This window comes from Eretmochelys imbricata, chromosome 1 (assembly GCF_965152235.1).
Source record: "Eretmochelys imbricata isolate rEreImb1 chromosome 1, rEreImb1.hap1, whole genome shotgun sequence".
NCBI classification, from domain to species: domain Eukaryota; kingdom Metazoa; phylum Chordata; order Testudines; family Cheloniidae; genus Eretmochelys; species Eretmochelys imbricata.
The window spans coordinates 55965186-55985640 of NC_135572.1; the positions used below are offsets into that span (position 1 = coordinate 55965186).

At 41.7% G+C, this 20455-nt stretch overlaps 1 protein-coding gene across 1 annotated transcript in view; it reads left to right on the forward strand.

Annotated features, from left to right (window-relative positions):
• Positions 1 to 20455, forward strand: part of COG6 (component of oligomeric golgi complex 6) — a 101517-nt gene that overhangs the window by 49815 nt on the left and 31247 nt on the right. The window contains exons 9-13 of the mRNA XM_077810697.1: positions 566 to 694; positions 783 to 874; positions 10732 to 10796; positions 14646 to 14737; positions 16554 to 16671. Coding sequence (XP_077666823.1) covers positions 566 to 694; positions 783 to 874; positions 10732 to 10796; positions 14646 to 14737; positions 16554 to 16671 — 496 coding nt within the window. The remainder of the gene's footprint in view (positions 1 to 565; positions 695 to 782; positions 875 to 10731; positions 10797 to 14645; positions 14738 to 16553; positions 16672 to 20455) is intronic.

The window sequence follows — 20455 nt, forward strand, 5'->3', positions numbered from 1 at the left end:
AAGGAGGAAACACGGGGAGAGTAGGAGCCCTGGGACCCTGGCCCTGTGGGAAAGGTTTACACAGAGGAGGGTGGACAAGGAAGCCTGATGGGGTGGAAAAGGGAAAGGCTCAGGAAAAGGGCAGTAAGGTTTTGAATGGTGCAGACCATGGCTGCTGGTTCAAGGGTCCCTGGGCTGGAACCCAAAGTATTGGGCAGGCCCGGGTTCCATTATTAGCTACTGGGAAAGTGAGTTGGAAGATTGCTGGGAACGATACCATCAGCCAGTCCTGTAAGACTTTGATACCTTATTGTGATCAGGCCAGAAGTCCAAGCCTTGAAGAGGGTTTTAGTTTTTTTAAAAAGAAAAAATGCAGAGAGGGTCATTGTGAATCAGATTTTTACAGCTAAATCACAAACCTCAACATTTGTACTTTGTATCTTGGAAACATTGACACAACCATATATATATATATATATACACATAGCCAAATGAATGGGCACTAGTACAATGCTCTTAAATTAAGCTGATGTACATTGTGAGGGATAAAATGTTTTTTCTGAATATCTTCATGTTTCAATTGTAGGTACACCCTGGATGAGTTTGGAACAGCTAGACGAAGTGCAGTAGTCCGTGGCTTTATAGATGCTCTTACCAGAGGAGGTCCAGGTGGTACTCCCCGACCTATAGAAATGCACTCCCATGATCCTTTGAGGTAGGATAGTAGTGAAACTGTTCATTACATAATCTTTTTGTCATTCATACAATAAATCCTTTACGTGGCAATTCTTGTTTTTATTTAGATATGTAGGAGACATGTTGGCATGGCTGCATCAAGCTACTGCTTCTGAAAAAGAACATCTGGAAGCTATGTTAAAGTTTGTAACTACTCAAGGTATTATTAGATTTTAATGTGTATTTTGCAAATTGTAGAAACTGAAGTTAGTGGTGAGCAATATGCCAGAAAACTACAACAAAACTCCTAGAGTGGACTTCAGTTGCTCCGCTGAGGGTAAATGGTATTCTAAATTACTTCAGAAAATGTAATAGTTCAGTTTGCTAGGAAGAAAACCTTTAATCAAAGAGAATATTTCAAAGTTCACTGATGTGTGCATTTTCCTGCCCTCTCAATATATTTAGATTTAGAAGGGAACTTTTCATGCTAGACTTCAGAACTCAAGTGAATTTCTGAAAAGGAACTTCGTAAAAATGCCATTGTAGGGTACCCTGCTTGTATCTTGGGGATTTTGGTATCAGATTTACTTTTTCTAGAAAACAAATATTTTTCTAACAGCCTATCCTGCATGCTCCTGCTCAGCCTATGGATCAAGTCTGGCTTCCTTCCATCTTGTACCATATCACCATTAAAATGGTCCAAATGCCAAATAGGGCCCCTGCAACTCCATAATCTTCAAATTCTTCTGCATTAGCTAGTCCACAGAGCCTGCATTGAGTCTTCAGCCTGCCTGCAGTTTTTGAGGCAGATTTGGACTTGTTCTCAGTAGTGCAGTGGTAATCCCTGTAGAAGATGCCAGTGTGATCTATCTCTGTAGCTACAACCAGGGGCTTGTTACAGCTGAGCATACTTGCCTCACCTATAACCAGTGAAAGCCAAGTTTTTGTCATACTGAGATACAAACAGCTACTTGAACCTTAACTGGTTTACAAGGCCCTGCCCTGGGATTTAAATTTAATCTGACTTGTTTAACACACACTTATTTTCTTGTACTTTTGGAAATAGAAAGTGGCATTCCTAATAGATGTCACATCAGCAAGAAGGGTGTTGGAAGAGCTCCCAGTTTCAGTCAAACGACAATAAGGCCAAAGATTGAGAAGTGTGGAAATTTTGTCCATTTTGTGGTTATGTATATTTTGTCCTTTGAAAATGTTTAAACATTTTCTACTCCTATCCCCAACTCTCACCACATTATCAGTTCTGCTCCAGTTATAGGCTATAAAAGTTGAATACTTTTTTGTACCGTGTTTAATACATTTAAGAAGCAAGAAGCCCAGACACTGCTGTGGGGTGTGGAAGAGGAAAAGACATGTCAATTCCATTAATTTTACATGTGCCACAGGAGCCCTATGCTTCCACTTCTTTTAGGAGGAGACACTCTCTTAGGAAGAGCTCTCTGAAAGCTGGAATCACAGAGTCCATCTCCATGCTCTGCTTTTGCTGTGTGCTTTACAGCCACTCCTCTCCCCACACCCTCACCTCCTCTCTGAAATCATTATATACTGGGAGTGTAAGGCTCTCTACTTAAATGCTCCCTTCTGAGGTCAAATAATAGGAATTGGGGGTTAGATGCTCTGCCACACACACTCGTAGTGTCTGTAACCATAACCACCCTTAGCCATAGACTGGACCAACATATCTGAGGATATGAAAACTATGAGTGTGCATGGGAAGAGTGTCTGACCACAATTCCCTGTTTAGTTTTCTGGGAGAATCTGGCACCTAATTGAGAACCCACGACAGGCTATGCAAAACTGGGAGTCTCCTGGGGAAAGCTGCACTCCAACAATGTAGTCTTAAGGTAAACCCAGCATTTAAGCTTAAAGTAAAATTTCATTTCCCACAAAAATAGGTCACTTGTCATTCTCTCCAAATTCCAAGCATTCTGGAGAGAACATGGTGTACAGAGATGTTAAAGACTGATATCCTGCTTGAAAATTCTCCCGCAGTTTGTGAGGAAAGGACTCCAAATCATCTATAAGCCTGCTAGGTGAGACTACTCACTAAGGGCCTATTCCAACTCCCATTGATATCAAATGGAAGGCTTAGGTGGGAACTGGATCAAGCCATGAGCAGTAGCTACATCCTGAGCTAAGAGATTATATGCCTCGTACAAATAAACATGGAAAGCTGCTACTTGGTCATTATTGAGTATGGCAGCTAAGGTAATAAAAGATCATTGTGTAACCCTCAACTGATGTAGCCTTCAGATGACTGGTGTGGCACAGTGAGGTAGCTCAGTAAGATGCCACAACTTAATTCTATCATAAATCATTTTTGTAGTTAAATAGTTATTAACTTCAATGATCTGCCTCCCAAAATTCACAGTTCTTAGGAAGCCCCCTGTAGAGTCTATGAATCCATCAGCAATGAAGACAAGAAAAATGTATGAATCTGAAAACTTCCTTTAGTCTGCGAACACAAGGCCATAGGTCCATCCCTCCCTACAGAATGGAGGGTGTTGGGCTCGGGGAGAGTGAGGAGGATGGAGGTTTGGTGTTGATGGAGGAAAAACTGTTCAAGGCTCAAGTGACACATTTGAAGAAAAATGTGAAAAGTCCAAGCTCACATTTTAAGAAAACTGCCCTTTGTTTTTTAATAAAAATAGTCAAATAGCACATAATCACATGGTTGAAAATAGTTTTAAACTATTTAAAAGCTTTGCATTTCAAATTCTAACTTTTAATTTAGTCCAACAACTGTGCTGTTTTAAATTTGAAAGGGCTAATAGCAAGTGCAAAGAAATTTAACTCCCCACTTTGTAGAGCCAGAAAAGAGAGATTCTCTCTCCTTCTGTGGAGCTTAGTTGCTCCAGCAGAAAGAAATAGCAAAGACTTTCCTCTCTTGCAGAGTTCCTGAGCTCCACAGGAAGGGAGAAATCTCAAGAATTCTGCTAAAGGGAAGCAACAGAGACTCCCCATCCTGTGAAGTTAAAGGGACGCCACTGTAAAGAAGCATCCAAAACTGAGTGGGAGAAAGATACTAGATTTGTCCCTGCCAGTTACTCACATCTGCTTTCTGCCACTGTGCAGGTGCCTTCTGAAACTCTGTGACTTTGGGGAAAAAAAGTGTCCTGTAATCTTTTGGGTCAGCGTGGCAAACTATTGTGCAATTAACAGAGCTGACAGGTTTATTTTTATTAAATGAAAATTACCAAATTAAATGCAAAAACAATCTACATTAATGTACGTATGTGTATGCAATATGAACAAATCATTGTTGCTGTGTGTAAAGTATTACTACCTGAATTTTTACTTTTCTGCAACTTAAAATTTAGCCCATATGCATTAAGATTTAGATTTTTTTTTTAATTTTTAACCTATTTTTAATCGCATCTTGTGTATGTGGGCAAGGATTTATTGTTGTTCTGATGAGCACTAAAATGTGAGGGCTCCAGATAGCCTTACAGGTAAAGTATTAAAAGGGATAATGCAAAATCAGGAATGTTTCTTTTAGATAGTAGTAGTTACAAAATAGGTGTATCATGCGTGTGTTAGCTGATTTTCCTTATTGTCAATGTTTATACATGTTAAATTTCTGAGTGACTATTGATTTACCAATTTATGGCATTAAAACTCTTAATTCAGTGTAATTAAGAACATAAGAATGGCCATACTGGGTCAGACCAAAGGTCCATCCAGCCCAGTATCCTGTCTCCCTCTGGGGTACCTGGCATTGGCCACTGTCGGTAGTGTACCTAACTGGTAATGATCAGTGATCTCTCTCCTGCCATCCGTCTCCACCCTCTGACAAACAGCTGCTAGGGACACCATTCCTTACCCATAATAGCTAATAGCCATTAATGGACTTAGCCTCCATGAATTTATCCAGTTCTCTTTTAAACCCTGTTATAGTCCTAGCCTTCACAACCTCCTCAGGCAAGGAGTTCCACAAGTTGACTGTGCACTGTGTGAAGAACTTCCTTTTATTTGTTTTAAACCTGCTACCCATTGCTTTCATTTGGTGGCCCCTAGTTCTTATATTATGGGAATAAGTAAATAATTTTTTCTTATTTACTTTCTCCACACCACTCATGATTTTATATACCTCTATCATATTTCCCCCCCTCCCCCGCCCAGTCTCCTCTTTTCCAAGCTGAAAAGTCCTAGCCTCTTTAATCTCTTCTCATATGGGACCCGTTCTAAAGCCCTAATCATTTTAATTGCCCTTTTGTGAACCTTTTCTAATGCCAGTATATCTTTTTTGAGATGAGGGGACCACATCTGTACACAGTGTTCAAGATTTGGGCATACCATGGATTTGTATAAGGGCAATAAGATATTCTCCGTCTTATTCTCTATCCCTTTTTCAATGATTCCTAACATTCTGTTTGCTTTTTTGACTGCCGCTGCACACTGCGTGGACGTCTTCAGAGAACTATCCACAGTGACTCCAAGGTCTTTCTCCTGATTTGTTGTAGCTAAATTAGCCCCTATCATATTGTATGTGTAGTTGGGGGTATTTTTTCCAATGTGCATTACTTTACATTTATCCACATTAAATTTCATTTGCCATTTTGTTGCCCAGTCACTTAATTTTGTGAAATCTCTTTGAAATTCTTCACAGTCTGCTTTGGTCTTCACTGTCTTGAGCAGTTTAGTATCATCTGCAAACTTTGCCACCTCATTGTTTACCCCTTTCTCCGGATCATTTATGAATAAGTTGAATAGGATTGGTCCTAGGACTGACCCGTGGGGAACACTACTAGTTACCCCTCTCCATTCTGAAAATTTACCATTTATTCCTACCCTTTGTTCCCTCTCTTGTAAGCAGTTCTCAATCCATGAAAGGATCTTCCCTCTTATCCCATGACAACTTAACTTACGTAAGAGCCTTTGGTGAGGGACCTTGTCAAAGGTTTTCTGGAAATCTAAGTACACTATGTCCACTGGATCCCCCTTGTCCAAGTTTGTTGACCCCTTCAAAGAACTCTAATAGATTGGTAAGACATGATTTCCCTTTACAGAAACCATGTTGACTTTTGCCCAACTATTTATGTTCTTCTATGTGTCTGACAATTTTATTCTTTACTATTGTTTCAACTAATTTGCCCGGTATGGACATTAGACTTACTGGTCTGAAATTGCCTTGATCACCTCTAGAGCGCTTTTTAAAGATTGGCGTTACGTTAGCTATCTTCCAGTCATTGGATACGAAGCTGATTTAAAGGACAGGTTACAAACCATAGTTAATAGTTCTGCAATTTCACATTTGAGTTCTTTCAGAACTCTTGGGTGAATGCCATCTAGTTCCGGTGACTTGTTACTGATAAGTTTCAGAGTAACAGCCGTATTAGTCTGTATTCGCAAAAAGAAAAGGAGTACTTGTGGCACCTTAGAGACTAACCAATTTATTTGAGCATGAGCTTTCGTGAGCTACAGCTCACTTCATCGGATGCATACAGTTTGGTATGCATCCGATGAAGTGAGCTGTAGCTCACGAAAGCTCATGCTCAAATAAATTGGTTAGTCTCTAAGGTGCCACAAGTACTCCTTTTCTTTTTGTTACTGATAAGTTTCTCAGTTACTTCCAAAACCTCCTCTAATGACACTTCAATCTGTTATAATTCCTCAGATTTGTCACCTACAAAAGGCTGCTCAGGTTTGAGAATCTCCCTAACATCCTCAGCCGTGAAGACTGAAGCAAAGAATTAATTTAGTTTCTCCGCAATGACTTTATCATCTTTAAGTGCTCCTCTTGTATCTCGATCATGCAGGGACCCCACTGGTTGTTTAGCAGGCTTCCTGCTTCTGATGTACTTAAAAACATTTTGTTGTTACCTTTTGAGTTTTTGGCTAGCTGTTCTTCAAACTCCTTTTTGGCTTTTCTTACTACATTTTTACGCTTAATTTGGCAGCGTTTATGCTCCTTTCTATTTACCTCACTAGGATTTGACTTCTACTTTTTAAAAGATACCTTTTTATCTCTCACTGCTTCTTTTGCATGGTTGTTAAGCCAGGGTGGCTCTTTTTTAGTTCTTTTACTGTGTTTTTTAATTTGGGGTATACATTTAAGTTGAGCCTCTATTATGGTGTCTTTGAAAAGTGTCCATGCAGCTTGCAGGGATTCACTCTAGTCACTGTACCTTTTAATTTCTGTTTAACTAACCTCCTCATTTTTACATAGTTCCCCTTTCTGAAATTAAATACCCCAGTGTTGGACTGTTGAGGTGTTCTTCCCACCACAGGAATGTTAAATGTTGTTATATTATGGTCACTATTTCCAAGCCGTCCTGTTATAGTTACTTCTTGGACCAGATCCTGCGCTCCACTCAGATCTAGATCGAGAGTTGCCTCTCCCATTGTGGGTTCCTGTACCAGCTGCTCCACGAAGCAGTCATTTAAGTATCGAGAAATTTTGTCTCTGCATTTCGTCCTGAGGTGACATGTACCCAGTTAATATGGGGATAATTGAAATCCCCCACTATTATTGAGTTCTTTATTTTGATAGCATCTCTAATCTCTGTCAGCATTTCATTGTCACTATCACTGTCCTGGTCAGGTGGTCGATAATAGATCCCTACTGTTAGAGCATGGAATTACTATCCATAGAGATTCTATGGAACATGTGGATTCATTTAAGATTTTTATTTCATTTGATTCTACATTTTCTTTCACATAGAGTGCCACTCCCCCCCCCCGGCCCAAGGCATGACCTGTTCTGTCCTTCCGATATATTTTGTACCCCGGAATGATTGTGTCTCATTGATTGTCCTCACTGCACCAGGTTTCTGTGATGCCTATTATATCAATATCCCCCTTTAACACGAGGCACTCTAATTCACCCATCTTATTATTTAGACTTCTAGCGTTTGTGTACAAGCACTTTAAAAACTTGTCACTGTTTATTTGTCTGCCCTTTTCTGATGTGTCAGATTCTTTTTTATGTGCATGTTTCTAATCTGAACTGGCCCATACTTTATCCTTTTCCATCCTCTCCTTCTGACTAAAACCTAGAGACTCTCTATCAATAGACTCTCCTCTAAGAGAAGTCTCTGTCCGATCCACATGCGCCTCTGCAGCAATCGGCTTTCCCCATCTCCTAGTTTAAAAACTGCTCTGCAACCTTTTTAATGTTAAGTGCCAGCAGTCTGAATCTACTTTGGTTTAGGTGGAGCCCATCCTTCCTGTATAGGCTCCCCCTATCCCAAAAGTATCCCCAGTTCCTAATAAATCTAAACCCCTCCTCTCTACCCCATCGTCTTATCCACGCAGTGAGACTCTGAAGCTCTGCCTGCCTACCTGGCCCTGCGTGTGGAACTGGAAGCATTTCTGAGAAGGCCACCATAGAGGTCCTGGATTTCAGTCTCTTTCCTAGCAGCCTAAATTTGGCCTCCAGGATGTCTCTCCTTCCCTTCCCTATGTCATTGGTACCTACATGTACCACGACCACCGGCTCCTCCCCAGCACTACACATAAGTCTATCTAGATACCTCGAGAGATCCGCAACCTTTGCACCAGGCAAGCAAGTCACCATACGGTTCTCCCGGTCATCACAAACCCAGCTATCTATGTTTCTAATGATCGAATCTCCCATTACTAACACCTGCCTTTTCCTAATGACCAGAGTTCCCTCCCCCGGAGAGGTAACCTCAGTGCGAGAGGATACCCCATCATCATCTGGAAGGAAGGTCCCAACTATGGGAAGTTTCAGAGTGGTTTCCCTCTGCTCCTGTTGACTGCTCTCCTTCCCTGGGTCTTTCATCCTCCTTAACAGTGCTGGGGCTGTCTGACTAGAGGTGGGACAAATCTACAGAGTCCCGGAAAGCCTTTTCAGCATACCTCTCTGCCTTCTTTAGCTCCTCCAGTTCCACCACCCTGGCCTCCAGAGCCCATACGCGCTCTCTGAGGGCCAGGAGCTCCTTGCACCAAATGCACACACATGCCACCCTCCCACAGGGCAGATAACCATACATGCTGCACTGAGCACAATAAACAGGATAGCCCCCACTCTGCTGCTGGGCTTCTGACTGCATTCTCTCCTACAGCTGCCTAGGTTAATGATAGGGTTTTTGTTTAAATCAAGAAGTTTTGATTAAAGTTTAGTTTAAAGGTTTTAAAGAATGGCAAGTGTACCTTGCCTCCTTCCCAACTCCCTCTCAAAGCTCCCTGTTAGCAGTCCCTGGTCGCAAAGCTTCCTGGTCACTTGCTCACTGCTTTAGAAAGCCCTGGCCTTCTTGTTAGCCCCACCCCCTGACTAAGGCTCAGCCAGTGAACAGAGGCTTCTAGATTTCAAACCTTGTTTAGAAGCTCACAGCTTCCAACTGCTGGCCACAGCACGTAGTCCTTCAAACGAACAAACAAACATACAAACACAAGCTCAGCACACACCAAGTAACCCCCAAATACAAACACACACTACAGACAGCCGCTTACCTCAAGGGTCCCATATTTGCTCCTCCTTCACCTGGAGAACTCCCTCTTGAAACTCCGTGTTAGCGGTCCCTGTTCGCAAAAGTTGCCTTGTTTTAGTTGCTTCTCCATAAGCAACCTCTCTCACGTTAATACAAAATGATGTGGCTTGTCTCTGATCTTGCTTCCCAAGGATTAGTGTTCACAATTCGTGTCTTCGTTTTGTGGCTGAAAGATAATCTGTTTTGGTGTGAAATAGGGAAGTAACATGGCCTAGTGTCACCTGATTTTATCACGTGGCTTAACCACTCTTAGTTGCAGTTTATCTCTGAGGTTGATCTCGTGTTGATAGGTTTTAAATTACAATTATTTTTAGACAGTATTATATTGAGACCTATAGAGCAGGTATTTCTGGATGGATAAATTTGACAGTACTGCTTTTCTGTTTCATGACAAGAAGATAGGACAATAAGTTTGTTTTTTGTTGGTTTATTTTGTGAGGAAGGTTGTGTTTGCACTATTCACTTGAACTAGTTAAGGTCCCAGTGAACAAGTACACCTCTACCCTGATATAATGCAGTCCTCAGGAGAAAAAAATCTCACTGTGTTATAGGTGAGACCGCGTTACATCGAACTTGCTTTGTCCCCTCTCCCCGTTCCTTGTTCCCTGACCGGCCCCTGACAGGCACTCACCAGCAGCGACAGGAAGTGGAGCAGCCTGGCCCCAGCCCGCTCCACTCCACCACCTCCCAGCCGCGGCACTTCACTTCCCGCTGCTGGTGGGTGCGGGGAGGTTGGGGAAAGAACGCCCCACATACTCACCTGCGGCGGGAAGCAGAGCACCGTGTCTGGGAGCGGGCTGGGGCCAGGCTGCTCTGCTTCCTGCGGCCGGTGAGTGCGTGGAGGTTAGGGAAAGGACGCCCTCCGTACTCACCGGCAGCGGGAAGCGGTGCGACGCAGCCCCAGTCCACTCTGCTTTCCTAGCCCTGGCTCCAGCAATGTTGCTCGAGGGGCGGGGGGGTGTTGGGGAAAGGTCCCACACTCACCTGCGGCTGGAAGCGGAGCACCATGGCTGGGAACAGGCTGAGTGGAGCGGGCTGGGGCCAGGCTGCTCCGCTTCCACTGCTGCCGGTGAGTGCGGGGAGGATCCCTTTCCCCAAACCCCCACCCCTGAGCGAATGGGCTGGGGCTGGGGCGAGGGAAGCGAAGCGGGCTGCTGCTCCTGGCCCCCCGCTGATCCCACAGGCCACTCTGGGACTGCGTGGCCCCCAAAAGTGCCCCCCCACAGCTCCTGCCTCCCAGGGAGCCACTGACCGCCCCTGAGACCCTCTGCCCCTTATCCAACCCCTCGGCCCAGGCCCGGCACCCTTAACACGCTGCTCAGAGCAGCATGTTGGAGCTTTACCGCGTTGTATGCGAACCCGCGTTCTATCGGGTCACTTTATATCAGGTTAGAGGTGTATGTGTTATGGTATGCTATGGCAGGGAACATATGGTGGTACATAGTGCATATGTATCTTATGTACTAGTTTTTCCAGGGTGCACGTAAATTGCTTTTAGTAGAGAGGTATGACCTAAGATGAAACAAAATTAGCAAATGTGTGGAAGAAAAGAAACTAAAGTAAATTTGTATAATGCTCACTGTATGTTTTCTTTTAACTGTAGGTGTGGAAGAAAATGTACAAGAAGTAGTTGGGCACATCACAGAAGGTGTCTGCAGACCTCTGAAGGTGGAATATTTTGTTTGTGTGTGCCTGCTGCTCATTAAAGCTGTGTTGTGTTTTTATTGCAAAATGCATTTTGTCATATAAATCAACTGAACACAATAACAGTGTATTACCACAAGTGGTAGATACATAACTTGAATATTGAGGGATTTTATTAGGGCCCTAACAAATTCACGGCCATGAAAAACACATCATGGATCATGAAATCTGGCCTTTTGTGTATTTTTACCCTATACTATACAAATTTCACAGGGGAGACCAGCGTTTCTTAATTGGTGATCCTGACCTAAAAGGGAGTTACAGGGGGGGTCACAAGGTTATTTTAGGCAATGTGTGGTATTGCCTCCCTTACTTCTGCGCGGTTTTCAGAGCTGGGCAGCCAGACCGCAGTGGCTGCTGGCTGGGCACTCAGCTCTGAAGTTCAGCGCCCCGCCAGCAGCAGTGCAAAAGTAAGGGTGGCAATACCATCCCATGCCATCCTTACTTCTGCGCTGCTGCTGGCGGTGGCTCTGCCTTCAGAACTGAGCTCGCGGCCAGCATCTGCTGCTCTCTGACTACCCAACTCTGATGGCTTTACTGTTGCCAGCAGCTGCACAGAAGTAAGGGTAGCAATACCACAACCTCCCCTATAATAACCTTGTCAGCTCCCTACAAATCCTTTTTGTGTCAGGACCCCTACAATTACAACACCATGAAATTTCAGATGGCAATATCTGAAATCATTAAATTTAGGATTTTAAAAATCCTATGACCGTGAAATTGACCAAAATTCCATATAAGCTATAAATCAGTTGTTTTTTAAAGTAGAAAAATTACGATATTTTAAGGAATTTTACTCTGTCTGACTAGTTGACTAATACTGTAAAATGTCTGGTAATCTAAATACTAAAAAGCAGGCTGTGGCTGAAATATCCCCATGTCCTTGACTGGAGAGGTGAAAAATTGAAAGAAGGATCAGAAAGGGGGTGTGTTTGTGAAAGAAAAGACAAAGGAGAAAGCACCATTAATCATGTAACCGCCATAACATTTCACAACTTCAAAACTTACTTCTTACGATATACCACAGCACCCTCTTTTTCCCTAAGCATTTGAATGTTAAATGTTAGTGTAACACTTATTTTAAGATGGACTTACTTTTCTTCTCTGATTACATCTGAATATATACCAGATTGTATATGACTTTTTTGATGGGTTAGGCTTTATTTATAAAGATGTCTCTTTCCTTGTAATTTCCTAACAATTGAAGAAATAGTTTGGTTATATGGAATAGAAATTGTGCCCATTTCTTAATGATATTTTACTTGTGCTTGTAGATCTTAAAGTTCGCCATTTTCAAGCTTGGATGCCTAAAATAAATGAGTTAAAATAAAAAGTAGGGCTGTCAATTAATCGCAGTTAACTCAAGTGATTAATGCAAAACAAATTAACTAGATTTTTTAAAAGTTGCAATTAATCACAGATTTAATTGCACTGTTAAACAATAATAGAATACCAATTTAAATTTATTACAGATATTTTTGGATGTTTTCTACAGTTTTAAATATATTGATTTCAATTACAACACACAAAGTGTACAGTGCTCACTTTATATTATGTTTTATTACAAATATTTGCACTGTAAAAAAGATAAACAAAAGACAGTATTTGTCAATTCACCTCATACAAATACTGTAGTGCAATCTCTTTAGCAATTTAGCAATCTCTAGTGCAGTCTCTTAGCAATTGGCTGAACAAGAATGGACTTGTAGGTTCTAAAGTAGGACTGAATGGACTTGTAGGTTCTAAAGTTTTACATTGTTTTGTTTTTGAGTGCAGACTTTTTAAAAAAAATTCTACATTTATAAGTTGTGATTTCACAATAAAGAGATTGCACTACAGTACTTGTATGAGGTGAACTGAAAAATGCTATCTTTTGTTTATCTTTTTATTGTGCAAATATTTGTAATATATAAAGTGAGCATTGTACACTTTGTATTCTGTGTTGCAATTGAAATCAATATATTTGAAAATGTAGAAAAACATCAAAAAATATTTGATACGTTTAAATTGGTATTCTGTTATTGTTTAACAGTACAATCAAAACAGTGATTAATCGTGATTATTTTGTTTAATCTCAGGATTAATTGCGATGGATCATTTTTTAAATTGTTTGACAGCCCTAATAAAAAGCAGCCTAATTTTCAGTGGCTGAAAATCTGCAACTCTCTTTTGCTTCTATGGGATTGGAAAAATACGGCCACTTTTATTTAGGCACCTGGATATAAATTAAAGTCGAAAAATTTGATCTGAGTTTAGTGACTTACTCTCCCATTTCATCATAGAGGAGACTGTGGTTAAAAATCACAAAATATTTTTTTCCTTCTGATTTAAAAGGTTTTGATATTCTACTAAAGCCAATTAAATAGGATGCTAAGAATTCTATATCTGTCCTCCCAAAACACACAACCAAAAAAAAAAAAAAATCAAAAAGTTTGATGGTGATAGATGTCAGCCTGGCAAACTTGTCTATAGGGGGTGGAGGACCTCCCTTATAACTTTTAGCACAGTTGTTAGGGTATCACCTGGGATGTGGGAGACCCAGGAGCCAGTCCCCCCGTCCAGTGATTTGAACTGGGGACTCAACATCCTTGGTGAGTGCCCTGACCACTGGACATTAAGTTACATGGCCTCCCCTTGGCTTCTTGCTAAAATGCATAGCTACCTAATGCCAAGTGAGGTTTTGCAGCTGAGAATCCCAAGCAGAGGGAAATGCCTCCTTGCAGCCCAAACAGAGGCACCTATCCCCAAGAGGGGTGAAGTTTAATATATGCCCTTCGCTTGGCACTTCCCATTGACTAGCTTAGGCTAGGAACTGCCTAGGGTGGTGGCTTTTGTATATCCCATTCTGATGCACCTGTCTTTCCCCATTCATTTAATAGGGAGCCTATGTGCCAAACTCAGGCTTTGTGAATCTCAGTGACCTTCTAGGTGCCTAAACTTTAGGCATGGCAATGCTCAGTGTCACCATGCTTAATATTCTTTGTGAATCTGACCCTGGGATGCTACACTGAGCAGCAGACAAATAATTTGGAAGGATGATGAATGGTTAGCAATATGTAGATGGACTTGTCACATATAAGCACTTGGGGAATAGTGCTATAATAATCACTGACCATGATTGCTTCCTAAATGCCTAAAAACTGATTGTGGGGCAGCCCCCTTATGATCATGTTGAGGCTGCATGTGCCATGGAGACAAAAAAAGTGAGGCCTGTTTTGCTCTGTAATCCAGCATCTCTTGGCCCAGTCAGCATGTCAATACATGTTTTGTAATAGCTTCAAATATATCTGCTTACCTACTGTTAGCATCTCTTTTCAAGATAAAGTACTGGCTAGAGGTCATGACTAGGAGGTGAGATTAAATCAGATAAAATAAACTAAATAAACCCCTTGATAGATCAGTTCTGATTATTCTGCATCTCTGCTGAGTGCTGCCATTGATGATCTATTGTAATTTAGGGATTTTGCAGCTGTTCTTGCTATTCGGGGCTGGGTGGAATTCCAGTATGTACTGGTGCTAATCCACAAAATGATCTCATTATATAGAAATTTCCAGCAACAAGTTACATACAAAACTATGGGAAACAGGGCCGTTCTTAAGGAGTGGCATACACCTGCTTGTTTTCTGCCCTTCAACTTGCTGCAAAGAAATGCCCTATTCAAGAGGAATTCTGCAATATAAGTGGACGATGTGATGTTCTTATGCTTCTTGCAAAGTTTATTTGTCCATGAATATCCCTCATGCACGTAAAAGCATCGAGGCTGTTTTTCAGAATATGCCTATAAATAAAAATGATTATTTTTTGTTTCACAGGTCAGAATTGAGCAGGTGATCATTGCTGAACCGGGAGCAGTTTTATTATACAAAATATCTAATCTTCTCAAGTTCTATCACCATACAATCAGGTATACAAAATTACAAAACATGTTAAGTAACTCTCCTGTTTGAACATGCATGAATTCTGGTACAGTAAAAAACACTTGCTCTGTTTTATTTTGTTTTGTTTGTTTTTTGGGGGGGGGTTTGTTGGTTTGTTTGAGTTCTGACTGTGCTCAGCCATTTACAGAACAAAGAGGAAGACACAGCCCTGACTTGAAGTAGTAATCAATTATTTTAATAAAAATCTGTCTGTAAATGGAAAAAAAATTCAACATATAGACATACTTTATCACTCTGTAGCATTGTAGATAAAGTTCACACAAAAAACTACATTAAAAGAACATTAAGGTTGCAAAATTAAAAAAACTCAAAAGCTAGGAAATGCCAGAATTAAAGTTACCTGTGCAAACCTTAGCTTCAGTTTCAACGCTTTACACGTCTCTGAATAGGTACACTGTGAGATTTTTTTTTCAGAAGTTTATATCTTGGCAGTTTTTCATGGGAACAGTAAAAGCCACATCTCTGACATAAAGTCAACCTGCCTGCCAAGTTTTAATTCCCTACTCTAAAGAATGAGGCAGTACAGTTTCTCAATAAAAAAGTTGTAAGATTTTTTTTTTAACATAAGTTAAACAGCATATTTTCTCCTTATCTTGTTCTCAAAATGGCAGAACCATTTTTGCTAAAACTTTCCAAAAGTAGGTGAGGAAGACAACCAGAGTACTTATTTTTTTTAAGCCCAAAGTTTAGCAGTTACAAGCAACTGAAAACAATCTTATAATGGGGAGTGTTTTGCAGCCTTAACTATAGGCATTGCTGCCTATACTGTATTGTTTAAAGATCAGAGATTATAGTACTGATCCTACTAGTCAAATGTTTTTTTCAAAAATAGAGGAAAACAGATCTAATTACTATAACAAGGTCTAATTTGAGAGATGGTGACTTTACTGGGGCTGATGGTTGTCTGAAAACCAAGCTGCTATTTTTTTTTAAGGATGTCACGTTAATCCCACTCAGATATGATAGTTTTTACCCAAGACAGTCTGTAACTTAGAATTACTTTTAGTTTAGACGACAAACTCATATGCAAGAAGTGTGTAGAAAAGTGTCATGGCATAATGGGTATAAAACAGTTGTAGTAAAACTAATAAACTAATTTTACACTTCCAGTAGCCAAGCACGTACTCTTCAACACTTTAAAAATGTACAGTTTTATATGTGAAGAGACACATTTACCTGGAAAGTAGGGGAGGTGGAATGATGTTATCAACACATCTTTCTCATTTGGATTTTGTTCTCTGTAGCAGAAACAAAGTTGAGTGTATTTTCCCACTTATTTAAAAAGACAGCAGCATATTGGATAGGTAAATATTTTTAGCCCATCTTGAAAAAATAAAATGTTAGTTTCGTTATGGACTACGTTTTTTTTTGCTGTAAAACTGAAAATTTAGCATTTTCTCTTCCTTGTTGGCTTTAAACATTCAAACAAACAAAAATCCACCAAGGCAAAACCTGAATTGGATGCTCAGGTAATTTTCTTTTTAACAAAGCTGTAATTCCAGTATTTTTTTTTAATTGAATATATGACTTAATTTAAGTTCTGCATATGTTATAGCAGAGATTGTTTATTATCTTGGCTGGTGGCGCTTGTTCTCACTAATCATCCTATCTTACAAATTATTATTAGCATTAGTTAATAGGGGAAGCTGTTTCCTATGACAGTTCACTGTGCATTTCCAACTTTTAGACTTGGTGTCATATTCTTGAACATTGATTAAAATATCTGGATCTGTTTTATATTTCTTTCTTGGATTTAACAAAGTATTTTCTTTTTGGTTTCAGTGGTATTTTGGGAAACAGCGCAGCCATGTTGTTAACCACAATTGAAGAAATGCATTTGTTAAGCAAAAAGATATTCTTCAATAGTCTGAGCCTACATGCAAGTAAGCTAATGGAAAAGGTTTGTTTCAGAAATATAAGCTTTTCATATTTTAAAACACATTATCCAGTTTTTCCTTAATGTAAGGAGACTGATGGAGTGAAAATTGTTGTTTACAGTTTGATTCATTATCTTAAAATTGACATTTCATGTTGCTATGTGCTCTGTAACACATACAGTAAATGAGGGTGGGATGAATTATTATTCACGTTATTGTGCCTGCCAGTTGTCCAACTATATATGTGTGCGCATTTCTGATCAAAGACTTTTCGTTAGCGGCGTCTGCAGGTCTGCGCCTTGTGCTCCAGACCTTGGGTATATAGGTAGGGACAGAGGCACCACCACTCCAGTTCCTTCTCAGCCGCCTGTATAGCTTGAGACAGAGTGTTGCGGTGTCCGCTAGCTAGCTCCTTAGCTTGCCTATTTTCTTCTTTACTTTTTTAGTATTTTGACCTTTTTTATTTAGTTTGTAGTTTTCTTCTCCGTTTTATAGCATTGGTTTGTACTTCCATGAGGGTTTGCACCCCATTCGTAGTCATGGCCTTCACCCCCACAGCCTCTCTTTTGTTTGCGGCCTGTCTTACATGGGTTATGCCCAAAACTATAGGCTTCAAACCATGCCAGATCTGTCCCTGGTCCTTTCCCCTCAGCAAGGGTCATTCCAGCTGCCTCAGAGAGTCCCACATCCCATTGAATGTAAGGTCTGTTCCGGCTTCAAACGTAGATCCAGAAAGATGAGGGAGGACAGATTGAAACTACTCCTTATGAATTGCTCCTTGAGATCTGATGAATATACAGACCGCCCATCTGTATCGTCTCTGGTACTGCTCGACACATCCCATCCTGAGGAGTAGTGCCCAGGATCACCAGTACTGACCATGTTTCTCTTCCAGGAGGTTCTCCAGCTGTTGGAAGGACTGAATCTCTCTACTACAAGTACCAGAGAGGCATTTCCTGCCAGTACCAACATATATGCATGCCCTGACATGTCCTCCAGTACCTCTGCACCTTCACATATGAAGTCAGCCACCGGTACTGATGTGGATGATAGTACTCTCTTGGCCTCCAATACCAACATGGGCACCAGGACCAACGCCCCTAGCTCTTCCCTTGGATGCAGGGGATGACACTTCCTCTGACTTGAAAATTTCTCTCCAGGTGGTGGAATCCTTCCCATTCCAGCCTCCTTTGGTGGCATACCCGGTTGATGAGACTCTAAGGGCTAGTCATTGTCCATCCCATCCTCCCTGGCAGGAACACCTGTGGGATTCCTTCCCCTTTGCTTATGCTCCTCCACAGTGTATTTTTTGGAACCTGGGGCTCCCTACAGTGACCAGTTCTATAGGATGTCCCCAATTAAGAAGAACCATCAAAATGAGTAGGCACCAGTAGATGGGACTCTCTTCCATAGGGAGACCCTTTGGAAGAACAGGAACTAGGGGCAGAGGAGGGGACACACCCTTCAAACAAATCCTCTTCCTCCCCAGATGAAGTTGTTATGCCTCCTCCTACATCCTATGCTAATGATTTCAACATCTTTCGGAAACTGATCAAGAGACTGGCTGAGACTTTGCAGATCCCTCTAGAGAAGATACAGGAATCTCAACAATTGTTGGTAGATATCTTGCATACCTCTTTTCAAGGCAAGCCCTACTGCTAATGATGCCCTCTTGTTACTGGCCCATCCCATTTTGCAAACACCAACTACCCTCCTACCTACATACAAGAAGGCTGACAAGCAGTAATTTGTGGTAGCCAAGGGCTCGGAGTACCTTTTTTCTCACCCTAGCCCAAACTCTCTGGTGGTCAACGTAGTTAACAAAAGAAAAAGATGGTGCTGATCCAGATCAGCTTTTCACGATAAGGGGCTCAAATGCCTGGACCTCTTTGGCCATAAATCGATCTCTGGCTTCACTGCAGTTCCACCATGCCTTGTTGGCAAAATGTGACTACATGAAATATAGTAAAATTTTTTCATTTTATTGACCATCTACACAGAACCATCTACCACAAGCCCTAATCTCCAAGAGCCAGATGACTGCCAAGGCTTCTCTGTAGGCCTCTCTTGACACACATGATACCGCATCTCACTCTATGGCAGTAGGCATAATTATGCCTCAGACTCCAAGGCTGCAGTCCTCTGGTCTCCCCAGGGAAGTACAGCACATAGTGGAGAATTTTTTCTTTGAAGGAGCCATACTCTTTAGTGGCAGCATGGACAGGTCTCTCCACTCTCTCAAGGACTCTAGGGCAACATTGCGATCCCTAGGCATCTACGCTACTACAACAAAAAGAAAATGTAGATCACAGACAACCCAGTGATCTCTCCCAGTACAGTATTTCACCTCCCAGAGATGGACCAAACCTCCCCAAAAGAGGCCCAGGGTCCACAAGCAGGGGCCATCTTTCTCTGTTGCCTCCCAAGTGACCAGTTTGACCCACTGGAAGATATTCATGAATCACTCCATTGCCTTTCCTTCCATCTACCCTATGGGGACTGCCTCTCCCATTTCCTACTGTTCTGGGACGTCATTACTTTGGACAAGTATCACAGTAGTTTCCACGGGCTATTCTACCTAATTCAGTTCCACCCCCCTTCTCCACTCCCAGTCCCATTTCGGGGACTCATCTCTCAAGAGTCTCTAAAGACAGGAGGGTACAATCCCACAAGTTCCTCCCAACTTTAGCAGAAAATGTTTCTATTCCTATTACTACTTAGGCCCCAAGAAAAAAGGAGAATGGAGACAGATCTTGGATCTCAGGACTTAGAATACATTTTATCCATGCACAGGATGGTAAGCCCTGCAGCAATAATTTCAACTTTAGGTTTGGGAGACTGATTCATTGCCCTGAACCTCTAGGATTCATACTGTAGCTTGATTTATAGGTTGTGTTATATTGATTACAGTAGAACCTCAGAATTACGGACACCTTGGGAATGGAGGTTGTTCGTAACTCAGAACAAACCATTATGGGATGCTCCTCAGGGCGGACTGCTCAGAGCGGAGGCTCACAGTTGTGCCTGCAAACTTCAGCATCTTCACCTCCTACCTGTAAGTGGCTGCCCAGTGGGTGAATGTGTGCGTAGGTGGCTGGTTCTAGCCGCTTGGCTGCAAGAGTGATGAGTGAGGCACCCTGGGGCACCGCAGTGTCAGTGGGCACATGGTGCCCTTTAAAACTGAGCAGCTCCTCCAGAGCGCAGCATATAGGCAGGAGCTTGGGTTCCAGCAGCAAACATTCCAGGCCAGGTTCCAGCAGGAGCTTGGGAAAGGGGAGGAGGGAACCTGTGTCTCTGATTTACAGGAAAGCCACAGACCCCAGCACTGCTCCTGCTCTGGGTCTCACAACTATGTCTGTGAAACCCACCATCTTCACCTCCTACCTGTAAGTGCCTGCCCCCCATGTGGTGGGGGAGGAGACGGGCAGCCCAGATGTGCCTACCTCTAAGGTGCAATACAGGTACAGTATTTGCTGTTTTTTTGTTTTTGTCTCTGCTGCTGCCTGATGGTGTCTGGTTGACCAGTCAGTCCGTAACTCTGGTGTTCGTATCTTTGAGGATCTACTGTACTTAAGAATTCCCCGTTATCACTTCGAGGTTTTACAGATTCTTGTCCCAAGATCAGGCTCAGTATTATTAAAATTACTGTGTAGTTGGGACCCCCTGTAAGCACAGTTGCAACACTCTGACTGTATAGGAACCCTTCTATATTTACAATAGTTTATTAATACGTTTAGCAAAATCACAAACCAATTCAGTAAGGTAGATAGAGATAATACAAAATGTACATCTGAACATCCATATACT